Consider the following 13,700-nt stretch of genomic DNA (forward strand, 5'->3'; position numbering starts at 1 on the left):
GATCTTTTACAGATCCTGCCAGCAGCAGGTAGGATCTGTAAAATGACCAAACGACAGCAGGGACGCGCATCGGATTGGAATTGGATCTAAACATGCAAAAACATGCCCAATGTACAGATGGAGCATGGCTTGTTATTGCTGGCGGAGCGCCAGGACCGTGTCCCTGGCGATCCGCCAGCAATCTGGCGCTCTGGCTGAATGAGACGCTCGTGCGTCTCCCACGCACGAGCGTCTCAATAGCCGGGCGGCGAGGCGGCGCGGCGGGTGCAGTCCTGCCCGTCTCCAGCTTCAGGGAGACGGGCAGGGCTGCGGGGGGCTGCGGGGGGGCGGTGTGGACCGGCGGGGACCCGGGGAAGCCGGCGGGGACCCGGGCAAAAGCTCCGTCGGAACGGGACGCGCGTGCACCTCGTGCACGCGCGTCCCCTTCCGACATACAGATGGCGCGGGGCGGGGGATGGCGGGTGGCGAGTCCTCCGCCATCCCCAGCAAAGACAAGCCCTGCGCTATCTGTACATACAATCTGCATCCAATCGGTCGGAATTGGATCCAGGTTGATGGAATCGAGCCCTAATCGTTCTGGTGTCCCCCCCCCGTCCCCCCTCCCCCCCCCCCCCCGTCCCCCCTCCCCCCCCCCCCCCTTAGTAGCTCACCTGCTATTTTAACCTAGAATTAAATGTAATACAGCTTTCAGACAGAGGCTGCCTAATAAACCGGCATTTACACGACATTTGCAGCAGTGGATTATTCGGCCGCCGCTGTCAGACCCCCTTCACACGGGAGAGCAAATCTCCTGGTCTAAAATTTAAACCCGGAGATTTGTTCTATTACACAGGGTCGGAGACCCGGAATGTAAGATTCGGATCGACCCTTTCACACACAAAAAGGACCCATGTATTTAATGAAATTCACGAGTGCACCTGCTTCACCCAGGAATTTCATATTCTGTGTGAAAGTGGTATTACAGAATTTTGATGCTGAAAGGGAGAATATGTATTATCTGTAGTCTGAATTAGGAGAATCTCCCAAGTATTTGGATCACACTTACTTCACAAGCCAGTTTATTCTACAGATAAGTACCAAGAGCTGCACTAGTCATCGTAGTAATAATAACACATCTGGGTTATATTGTGGATAATATCATTGTGCGATTTATCTGTCAGCTAAGAAAATTTTATCTCAACAACAGTAACTACACTGTCTTGAAAAGGACCACAACAATGGTCGAAATGCCTTGACTACCTGAGTGCTTTTATGGACATGATAATCATTCCACACCTGTACCAGTGAAGAGGACATAATACCAAGGGCCACCGCAGAGTTCCAGAACAGGTACTGTAACTGCTGACATGCGTGGTGACTTTTTACTTCTAATGCTTATTTGAGAAATATTATCACCTAATTCTCCACATTATCTGGTAACTGTCCTTACCAACTGCTATAGGATTCAGTGTGGGATCCTTTGTCTGTTATAATGGTTTTTTTTCGTGCAATATTACAAATGACTATACTTTTTCTCTTTTCCCTTGTAATTTAATGTGACAACCCTGTAGACATCATATCGGAAAGAGGAAAGGATCATTGTGTTTGGTGATTGCTACCTGAAGCATTATAAAGCTTAAGGAACTAATACAGGGATGTATTATATGTTTTTTTTTCCCCTTTAACTGCAAGTGTGAATTGGATAGGCTCTTGAATACAGATATCTATTCCTTTAACCCTTTGAGTGCCAACATCTTTGAGAGATGCGCAAAATATCCACTAAAAATGCCAGTGTCGCTTACATTTGTTATATAAATTCAAATAAAAAATATTGTGTAAACAATGATTATATTTCCTATATAAAAGGTAAATATTACAGGTCATTATGATGAATAAAAAATGTTTGCTTGGCAATTTTCACACCACTTTTAACAAATTCACTTCGCACTCAAAAGTAACCACACAACCTGTAAAGTAGTGATGGTTTTAGAAAGGTTTACTTTCTTAAAGTATTCTTATTAAACTGTGATCTCGGAGGACAGTTCCTTGTGCACAATACAATGCATAACTGTGTAATTGTATAATATGGTTCTTTATGATTTTATCATATACTCTTTAGGCCTCCATACATTAGGCTGACTTGTCCAAAGGACAAGTCAGACCTAATTTCCCCTGAGCTCCCTGGGAGAGCTCACGAACGATTTGGCACTTGATGTGCCATTTTTTACATGGGATAAACCGCATGCGATTTATTCCATCTAATAATTCCCGGGGAGCTGCGGGGGCAGGAGAATAAAAAAGGAGATTCAGCGGCAAGGCGGTGAGGCCGCTGATTGGCTAAGAAAGAGAGCACTCTCAGCCAATCAGCAGCTGGCCTATCTGGTACTTGTGAGTTATCTGGGCGTCCGATTTGGGTACTTACGATTTGCATGCGATTTGCATGCGATATCGCATGCGATTTACGATTTGCATGCGATTTAGCATGCGATTTGCATAAGATTTGCTATTCATTTCATTACCCCACTATCCCCAAAGTGTGTCTATCAACGTGAACCCGAAGCGTGGCGAGCGCAGCGAGCCCGCGAGGGGCGGCGGTACGCGTCCTCCGACCTTTTCATGCCCTACTATCCACTAGGGCGTGGAGTGAGAATAGAATAGTGTGGCGAGCGCAGCGAGCCACCGAGCCCGAAGCGTGGCGAGGGGACGCGGACACCTGTGAAGCCCGCAAGGGCACGCGGATACCTGTGAAGGTGTCCGCGTCCCCTCGCTGCGCTCGCCACGCTTCGGGCTCGGTGGCTCGCTGCGCTCGCCACACTATTCTATTCTCACTCCACGCCCTAGTGGATAGTAGGGCATGAAAAGGTCGGAGGACGCGTACCGCCGCCCCTCGCGGGCTCGCTGCGCTCGCCACGCTTCGGGTTCACGTTGATAGACACACTTTGGGGATAGTGGGGTAATGAAATGAATAGCAAATCTTATGCAAATCGCATGCTAAATCGCATGCAAATCGCAAATCGCATGCGATATCGCATGCGATCTAGTACCAAAATCGGACGCCCAGATAACTCACAAGTACCGCCTATCTTTTTTTAAAATTCTGCCTAACCCGCTGCACCCACACCCAGTGCAGCCCGGACCCCACGGCTAGCACACACCTACTGATCAGACCCAACACATTGAGGGTGCTAAGAAAACACCCGCGATGTGCCACTGATGGGTCTGATCTGACAGATTAAGTCTGCAACAGGTTTGACCAGATGTGGTCTCAAACACATGATTTGGGCTGATTTCTTGGTCCAATTCATCGGGGTCGGGTGAAATTGGCCCAAATGGGATCAGTGTATGGGCACCTTTAGGGCCTGATTCTGGTTGGCTTGCAAAGCAGTGGTGGGTACTCGCCAAATTTCCCCACAGCACTGCGGAATGGATGTTTTACATAAAAAAATCCATTCGTAGGCTTGCGTGTGGGCCCGAAATCATTCTATGGTCACCGACTGTCGAATGATTTATGTAGCGTTTGCTAATCTAAGTCACCCTCTGAAGACTTAGATTAGCAGCGCCCTGCTCTGAGAACAGGATGGGCAGCTGACATCCGGTGACGTCAGCCACCTGTCCCTGGAAGGCAGGGGGATGCCCAAAGGTTTCCTGGGCACACCCAGCGTTTTTGTGGGGACACCCAGGAAGCGCAGGGCATTCGCATGCGAACGACACCTGTCTGCCTAGCCCTCCCCCCGGTGCGAGCGCCTCAGAGACTATGCAAGTCTCCAAGGGTACCCGCAGTGAAGAACTGCATATGCGCAAACCCTAACCATCGAGTTCCCCGTACGAACGTAGGAGGGAGTTCCTGAACTAGAATCACCCTCTTAGTGTATTTGACAATTCCTCTTAGATACTAAATACTATAAAACTTTACCATACCCTAAATATACAGTAGGGTTCTACTCCGTGAGGAGTTGATTAGTGTTCGCACAACCTAATGGATTGGTAGATCCCTGTTTCAAAACAGGGTGAGGAGGCCCCAAAATAATTTTTTCTTATCAGATACGGGGGTGCTGTTCCCTACAGTATGGGTATGTACATATTACAAGCAAAGAAGGAAAGGACTGTTTGGGGGAACGCACTGAAAGTATTTATTAAAATGTAACTTTTAATGGTTTTATTCTAATATTCCCTATATCAGAAAAGAGGAACTTACATAAACAGCTGAAATTTTTGAAGAAGTTAAAATCACATACAATACATACACAGATACATATAGTGTGTTGAAAGAAAGAAATTATTGTGTTTAAAAATTTACTCAGTCTGTCCCTGAGAACTGTCCATTCTATGTGGCCCTGAAGGAAAAAATGAGTTTTGCTATTGATGTTATTCCATAAAAAAGGAAAAACTCTGATATTACAACCTGTTGCCACGGTATTGCAGTTTATAATATAATGCTGCCTAACCTCTTGACACAGAGGATGTTACAAAATGTAACAGTTACTTTTGAGGGCTTTAAGATCTTCTTTATCAGATATATGATCTATTGGCGCCCTCTTCTGGTCAGTCTTTGTATATTAACTTGACCACAATTACTATATAGTGATTTGTATAGGGCGTATTTAATTCTCTAATAAAGAAGATATATTGTATCAATTAGAGCCCTTCTCCTAATCTGATTGCACTGCACTGCTGGAGTGTGCTATTACATATAATGCACCACCGATTATCAGAGTCTAATTCCTAACCAAACATTTTGAGCAAAACATTTTTTTCTACATCAAATAATCTGGGCTAATGGACATCTCAAGGACAGACAGAGTGCCAACGTAGCGCAGACGTTTCGCTGTTTACCAGCTTTGTCAAGGCCTTGCTTGTAATATGTCCATACCCTAAATACCCTGTGGGTCTTAACTTCACTAATTGTTGTCTACCTCTGTAATTGACATGATAATTTGAATTTAATGTGGATTCATCCTATGACCTCTTAATTGAATAATGAATGCCATCAGACTAGAAGAATAGTTAGTAATAACAAGGTATTTACTTTTATAAGTACATTATCTAAATTATTATTTAGACTGAATAATTTTTGATTGTATTACAGTTAACAACATCAATTACGTAGTTAAACAATCCATAGGATATAAAAATAGATAAAAAAGTATTTAACAGATCATACAATGAAAATAACAAAAAATCTATAGTTAAAGGACAGTGAAAATATTACATAGGAAAATGTTTTGTCAATGATATCACAAGAAAGCTAAATAGACTTTTTACAATAGTAAAAGGTAATGTGTTGTCATTTACTAATAAGAGGCAACATATAGTCCTTATTCTGGTGCTCATTCATTGGCTGTGACCCGAGACACAAATTTGAGAGTAATCGGTTTCTTAGGCTGCATGAAACCTAAAGTGCTGAACTCCATTGGGATCTGCAGACAGAAAATGACAAATGTAAAATTATGACATTCAATTATCACATCAATAATGCCACAACTTTTATTATTTGGTAAATAGATACTAACTTCATATTTCCGTACTTTGCTATTTTCGTTACATATAGGGCCACTTGTAATTTGTGAGTGGTATAGTAATAATGGGGGTGATTCTGGTTGAGTCACTAAAAATAGCTGCTTAGCGAGTCATCTAACGCCACCCCCCGGGCAAGGGAAGGCCCCCCACCCTCGCTGCTGTCCGCACATCTCCACCACTTTGTAAATGGATATTTAGCATAAATATCCATTTCCACGGTAGCCTATGGGAGTGAAATCATTCAATGGTCGCGACCATATAATTATTATTCCCCTGTTAGCAAATGTAAGCCAGTCTTGACGGACCTATATTTGCACCATACGAGTATGAGAACGGGGGGGTGCGGCTGATGTCCTGTGAGGTCAGCCGCCCACCCCTGACAGGCTGCTGCCCTACTGCGTTCGCATGGGGACATCCAGCATTTTCCTGGGTGCACCCAGCGATTACGTGGGTACACCTAGGAAATGCTGGGCATCCCCATGTAAATGTCACCTACCCACCTCCATCCCGCCCCCCCCCCCCCCCCTGTGCGAATGCCATAGCGACTGAGCAAGTTGCCAAAGGAGTCTGCACAGCAGCCCTGCACAGCAGCCCTGCACATGCACATATGCGAATATGCACAAAGCACAAACATTGGTCCCTGGTGCGAAAGCACCAGGGACCGAGCAGATTAGATTGAGAGCCAATGTCTGTTATCAGAGCCAGATTAACAATGGGGTGGATGGAGATACAGCTTCAGGCATCCAGAGAAAACAGGCTATAAGTATTTAACTGGTATTTCTAGTTTCCTCACAAAATGGTACATGTCCACATGGCTCTGGTCAAACTCACACAGCACTAGTCACAGGGGATAGGTACAAAATACTGACAGTTGGGATCACGACAGTAAGAAGACCAACAGCAGGATCAGAATCCCAATGGCTTCTATGTATTTCATCCTAACCCAGCCTTCCCGCAGCCTAACCCTAACCTATCATTAGATTGTATCATTGCCATAACTCATGATTTTTGGAAAATTTTATGTTAAAGTTTCCGTTTGTCCGACTATACAAAAATTGTTCATGTTTCCCCATAAGGATTTAATGCAGTGGACCCAAATTGTGTGCTGTGTGACCATGCCACAGAGCCCTTGCAGGGATCAATGTGATAGAAATAACAGTGCTGGTGGCTGCCAATCATAATATATATGGACAAACAGAAGCACAACCCTGTCCACCACCACGTAACTGAACCAGAGGATAACAGGTTTAATTCCTCAATAAATAGAATAATGTTCATAGTGTGAATGCTTAAATTATTAACATATTTCAAAATGTATAATGTATAGTGTCTGATTACACAGGATGGGTACAAAATACTGGTGGTCGGGATCCTAGCAGTGGGATCCTAACATCCAGAATCCCGAAACAACTACCCAGGGGCGTATTAATAGAGGAGTAGTTTCCATCCGGGCCCGCTCCTCTCTAGCTGCATAGTGCCTCTGAGGACTGGGTGCTGCGCAGGTATCTTAACATGTCTGAGACCCTTAAAAGGTCCTTCTTACTGTAAGTGTGTATGTGTGGGCTCCAGACCATGGGAGCTGCACTGCTCACTAGTATATAAGGCACTATTCCTGGGAGTGTGACCTGCTGGTGCTTATTGCTAATGCCTTGGACATGGGGTTGGAGAGACTGTGGAGTACTCCTATATTTGTTGTTCAGGATTTTATTATAAAATGATAACTGTAATTAAACTTATATTACCTCTTCTTTAAACACAAAGCATCAGGCATATGGTTACTATGAGTAGGTTTTCTGCACTGTTCACTCACCAGGGTATCTTTACATGGTCGGCATGTAAAATGCTGCAGGAGGGTTGTTATGACCACTTTCATGCTCAGCATAGCAAACCTCATCCCAATGCAGTTCCTTGGCCCATCTCCAAAGGGCAGGAAGGTGTAAGGGGTCTGGTTTTCTCTGTTTTCTTTACTAAACCTAGAAGAAAAAAAACATATAGTATATTTGTTCCATAAAAAGACAGGTCATTAATATTATATGCTTACTGGCTAGAACCTACTGTATGTGCCCAAAAGCTAAACAGATGACATTACCCATAGAGCTAGGGGTTTTTCTATGTTATTGCTGCTGCACCCTAATTTTTAAATGAACTTGTAACGCACATAGGGCCTTATTCTGATCAGTGCGGATTTCTCCGCATGCGGTCGTCCCGCCGATGGTTATCGTCTGCGCATGTGCAGAGGTCACTCTGCGCATGTGCAGGCGATTTCGCCGCACGTATTCTTTACACGCCGCACAGGGGGCGTGAGGGGCTACTTAGCCTCATTACCCTTGCATACGCCCCGCGTTTCATGGGCGTTCCCATGCAAACGCGGGGCGTATGCATGGTAATGAAGCCGTGACGCGTGTGTAGGGGGCGGGCATCTGACATCGCCGGATGTCAGCTGCCCGCCCCCATACATGATTTCACACGGACAAGTGTCCGTGTGGTCTTGGGTGGCGGGACCTAGTGGAGCGTGCGGCCCTGCATTCGATGTTCGGCGACCATCGAATGCAGGGGCTGCTCCCACCATGGAGGAGGCGTATCCCCGTCCACTTTCATGCGGATCGCCACATATCCGCGTACGGACGGAGGTGGCGATCCGTATGGAAGGCGGGGATTCGCCTGCACGGTCGTGGCCGCATATTCTGATCGGGCCGCACCGATCAGAATAAGGGCCCTAGAGACCAAGGCAGGGGTTGACACAAGTACTCTGCGTTTGCCCTTGAATGGCATACACAGCATATATTTACCCATAGGTGGAGTTTCTCTGCTGCCCCATTATGTACACTTAACCGCATAGCCTTCTTTATTAGGCCTATAAGAGGTAGATTATCTCTTATGGAACACAAACTGTCATTTACAAAACTATGTTATATATGTTATATATTGAGGAATTCAGTGGTTCCCAATTACTGTAAATACAAATAACTAGTGCTAAATAATTATACAGGCTTCCATATTCAAAATGCTTGGCGCCCAAAGTGTTTTTCGGTATTTTGGAATATCTGCACACCATAATTATATAATTATATATCTTGGGGATTGGACCCATGTGCAAACCCAGGCACCGAACGGCTTCGGCGAGTTACACAATCGCCAGGCCGTTTGTTGTGGGGAGGGAGAACCTGGGGCATAAACGGCACTGGAGCAGGGGAACAGCCAGCGTTTTATGGACATCGCCTGGGAATGCGGGCGGCCCGATGCATGCTGGGGCGGGCAGCTGAGGTCACATGACGTCAGCGCCCGCCCCTCTTATACATCCCCATACACAGTACCCATGGGGGCCAGGGATGTTTGGACGCTAAGCAGCGAGCCTTACTGAATCAGGCCCATTTTCTGTAACGCTATGTGAAATGTGTGTGTGCAACATAAGTAACTGGTAAGAATAAGTTTTATAGCCCTTCTTTTATTTTACTTCACTAGGATGAGGTCTCGCCTACGCATTCTCTCCATGCAGAGCACCACACAAGTGGTGTGTTTATTGTGCAATGAAATAAGGGAGAGTCTAGGTTGGCAGTCTCCTTTATTTAAAGCATTGCAGATGTCATGCCTTGGTTATCTATAATGTTTAATAACTGCACATGTTGGAGAAAGCTCTGTGTGATTTGTATTTGCTGTCAGTTACCTTTCGGGATGAAACTCTTGAGGATCTGGCCAGTATTCAGGGTCGTGATGCAACACATAAGCTGGGATCATACAGACCACCCCCTTTGGTATTGTTATACCATTGATCTCAACAGTTTCCTTTGAAACCCTCTCCAATCGCCCTGCAGGAGGAAACATTCGCAGAGTTTCCTGAATCACCATATCTAGGTACTCCATCTGCATCAGGATGTCATAAGTGGGAGTGGCCTGCAGGTGACAGGTTATACAAAGACAAATGCTTAGGAATCTCCTTTACCACTCCACTTAATTAACCCCCTCTCCCAGAATGTAAAAAAAAAAAAAAAACAATATCACATTATCTCTGCACGGATCATTAATGTAATTTACAATCACAATGAATAAAGTGCTTAATCTTTTAAAACAGGATTTAGACATCTACTTGTGTGTATGGTAAGCTTGTCATGTATGATGTGTTACATTCATTTACAAATAGAATGGGCCTGATTGAGGCCCATTCGGAGTAACATAGTGTTTTCTGGGAGTGGCTCAGAAAACAAAGGTTCCCCGGCCGTTGGGAGGGCCGCTGACATCCTCGGTGGCCTCCTTCTCCGCATGGCATTCAGAGCGCTGAGTGAGTCTACGGGCTGCACATACTCTGTGTTTGCCAGAAGGGAAAATCATTAGATGGCGAGTGATATTTCCCTGTGTGCACAGCTGCGGGGCGGGGCAGGGGAGTTCGGCAGGGCGGCATTAACCTGCTCGCTGGGTTCCAAACACTCGCAGTCCAGCGAGCAGGTCTGAATCAGGTCCAATGACATACCTTAAGGCCCCCATCCACCAGTGAGATTTGGTCTGATCTGACCCAATTCCGACGGATTGGGACAATAAATCTAACCAAATCTCATGTGTTTGACATCCTGTCTGACCTGATACACAGTGCCGTGCCCATCGGATCAGAGGTCGGACAGGCTGCACATAAGATGAATCTTATGTGCAGCACGGAGACAGGCAGGGGGAAGCTGGGAGACAGCGGGGGAATGCAGAGAGGCAGATGGGGGGGATGTAGCGAGCCGGTGGGGGACAGAGAGAGACGGGCGGGGGGACTCAGATGGCTGGCCAATTAAAAACAAAACAAGAAAAACCCCATACAAATGAATAGGCAACCACTGATTGACCCAGCAGCTCTACCCCCCCCCCCCCCCCCTAAAAATGATATTGAATAAATTTTTCCTGAATTACTGGCAGACCGCGGCGTATCTTCTCACCTTGTCATGAAGATAGGAGTCCACTTCTTCCTGTAGCCTCTGCTGAACATCAGGGTGGGTTGCCAGGTTATAAAAGAGGTAGGTTAATGTCATACTTGTTGTCTCAAAACCAGCCACTATAAAAATAATGGCCTGAGCCATTATTTCTGTATCTGTAAGAGCTGTAAAGATAAATACAGACATATTCTGAAATACTATAATAGTCTCCTGAAGATGTTTTTGTTTCCTCAAAATGTTACTGTAAAACTGACAGGTGCTGTCTAGACTTTAGAGATTACAATATGAAGATATGTGATGTTATAATGGCTTTAATAAAACTACCATGTGCAACTGCAAACTTTTTTTTTTTTTAATTTAGGGCATATACTACATGCTCCCCATCCGGAATATTTTTACATGGGGACAAGCTGTGCAACTGCATGGTGCACCGCATGGTTTGTCGCACTATTGCAGGGCCGCTGACTCACTATTTAGAGTGGGAGCAGTGGCTCCAGCAGACTGGAATGCTGTGCATACCCAGGCATTTACACAAGAGGTTGGAGAAACACTTGGAGGGAGGGCGGAGCTACACGGATGGGACTCCGGAGAGACTGAGCTACACGGGACTCAGAGAGGAGAGGCAGCTCCACATCCAGGGCCTGGCCAGCCAGTGAGGCTGCCCTCTGTTCCTAAGGTAAGAATGAGTAGAGAGAAACATGTGTTTGCATATTTCTTATGAACTTAAGTATGTAAGATGGGTTAGCGTTCGGCTGGGGAGGGTTACATTTAGTCACTAGCAGGGGACATAGAGTTAGGCTGCTGGGGGGACATAGAATTAGGCTGTGGAAAGGTAGGGGTAGGCTGCAAGGTGACAGAGGGTGTCAGTGTCGTAGAGCGCAGACTGAAGGGTTAGAGCGTGTCAGTACGATAGAGCGCAGGCTGCGGGAGGGCGTCAGTGTGATAGAGCGCAGGCCGCAGGGTGAGGGAGCATGTCAGAGTGATAGAGGGATTCAGTATGAAATCCCGGCGGTCGGGATCCCGGCGTTCAAAATCCCGACGCCGGAATCCCGACAAGGGGGGGGACGTGGATCGCCCCCCCTTGCGGGCTCGCTGTGCTCGCCATGCAGCGGGCCCGGTTCCTCGCTACGCTCGGCACGCTAATTTATTCTCCCTCCAGGGGTGTCATGGACACCCACGGAGGGAGAAAGTGTCGGGATTTCGGCGGTCGGGATTCCGGTGCCGGGATTCTGAACGCCGGGATTTAAACTGCATCCCGTGATAGAGCGCAGGCCACAGGGTGAGGGAATACGTCAGAGTGATAGAGCGCAGGACACAGGTTGTGGGAGTACGTCAGTGTGATAGAGTGCAGAACGCAGGGTGAGGGAGCGCGTCAGAGTAATTGGTCTCTAATGTCCTGTCCCACACATGCCGTTATCATTCCACCGTCTTCCATATGCTGCGTAATAATGCAATCCACCACTGACACTGAACCAGTAGATTGTGGAGGACATACAGCAGCAGCCAATAACAACCATGCTGATTCTTATTGGCTATATGCTCTGAAGCTGGTGCTTGTCCAAACTGTGGCAGCCATAGCTCTGTTGGCTGTCAAGTGATAACAATAGATTAAAAGACAGACATTCTTACAGGCTTGCTTTGCCCGCTCCATCATCTTTGCATGTACTGATGAGGGAGCCAATCATTAACAAGGGCCATGAAGAATGCAGCATGACTTCTGCTCAGACACCCCCCCCCCCGCCAGCATACACACTTGCCAAAGCCGGTTACCTGTGGCAGGGATCGTACTGTGTGTACACACTTTAAATGTAGCAGCCCATGTCTGGCTGCTTTGCTGTCTGCCCTGGCTGTATGGCTGGCAGCTATTCCCTGCATACCTCAAAACCAGAGAAGTCACCAAGGTGTAAGGTGGAGCTACCTGCTAGGCAATGCCCCCTTCCTGCAAGATTACACCTGGACTAGACCATGCCACACTCATAACTCTAAGGGGTAAATTTACTAAAGCTTTTAAAAATGAAAAGAGGCCAAAAGTTGACCATAGCAACCAATCAAAGCTTTAGTAAATTTACTCCTAAGTGTCTCATGTAGAGATGAACATAAGTCAAACTCAGAAAACAAAATACACTTTTTGGTACTGCATACAGTATATGTAATAAAAATGAGCATATTCAGACTGCTGCATACCTGCCCTTCGCATCCCTCTATGCCAGGGATGGGAAACCTTCAGCCCTCCAGCTATTGTTGAATTACACATCCCAGGATGCCCTGCTACAGTTTTGCTATTTGGCCATGCTAAAACTGTTGCAGGACATGCTGGGATATGTAGTTAAACAGCTGGAGGGCCGAAGGTGCCCCATCCCTGCTCTATGCTGAAAGTGCCCATACACTAAGCTGAGGTATCGCATGTAGCCTTGCATGTGATACCTTGGCTACTGCCCGCCGGGCCATTTGTATATGATGTATCTTATGCGATGCAAGCAAGGGCTGCAGGATCAGTCAAATTCTACATTCTGCCCTTGCAATCTCCAGCACATGGGACCGCGCATCGTATCGGAATCGGAAGTTAGGCATATACGATTTGGGCATAACCTTCATTCAACAGCCTGAATCGTCGGGGCACCTTAAAAGGCAGAGCAGGGGAAGGAAGGCAGACCTTGCTGCAGACAACAGGTACATACTTAAAGTCCTCATACAGAAGGAGCCGCTCTAGTTGGAGTGGGCCAAAATGGGGCGCGTGCAGCGGCCACACAAGCGTGACATATCTCTAGCGCTGGCAGATGCAACAAGACTGGCTGCATCTGTAATATACGGATTCTCAATACCTTTCTGTTCCTTTTTCAATCCACTGATATCTTCGATTCTAGAATCCAACATGAGTTGCAAAAAATCCACACGGCTCTGTTGATCACAAAATAACATTCAGAAATGATGCTCTTTTTTACATACTGTATAATGAAAATAATCTGTATTGATGTTGATCTACACACGAGTACCTAGAAGCAAATAGATCTTCATATACAGTATAGATAGATGTTTAGTGGGGGCAGCTGCAAATAGAAGAAGCTACTCACTGCACAGTTGACCTTAGCTTTACCATTTGACATTCCCAAAATTATTATTGGCAAAATATGGTAACATTTGGCCTAATTCGGACCTGACTGCAGGACAAATTTCTCAAAATGGCCAAAACCATGTGCACTGCAGGTGGGGCAAATTTAACATGTGAAGAGATAGATTTGATTTTGGGGAGTTATTTTGTTTATGTGCAGGGTAAATACTGGCTGCTTTATTTTTACA

General features: G+C 46.2%; 1 protein-coding gene across 1 annotated transcript in view; it reads right to left on the bottom strand.

The window, feature by feature from the left end:
- Positions 1–4,980: 4,980 nt before the first annotated feature.
- The window catches only part of LOC146064061 (cytochrome P450 3A9-like), a 38,594-nt gene continuing 29,874 nt past the window's right edge, over positions 4,981–13,700 (bottom strand). Inside the window, exons 9-13 of the mRNA XM_083177126.1 lie at positions 13,226–13,301; positions 10,407–10,567; positions 9,161–9,387; positions 7,307–7,469; positions 4,981–5,396 (exon numbers count right to left, since the gene is read on the bottom strand). Coding sequence (XP_083033252.1) covers positions 5,307–5,396; positions 7,307–7,469; positions 9,161–9,387; positions 10,407–10,567; positions 13,226–13,301 — 717 coding nt within the window. The 3' untranslated portion in view covers positions 4,981–5,306. The remainder of the gene's footprint in view (positions 5,397–7,306; positions 7,470–9,160; positions 9,388–10,406; positions 10,568–13,225; positions 13,302–13,700) is intronic.

This window comes from Crinia signifera, chromosome 3 (assembly GCF_055691185.1).
Source record: "Crinia signifera chromosome 3, ASM5569118v1, whole genome shotgun sequence".
Taxonomy (NCBI): domain Eukaryota; kingdom Metazoa; phylum Chordata; class Amphibia; order Anura; family Myobatrachidae; genus Crinia; species Crinia signifera.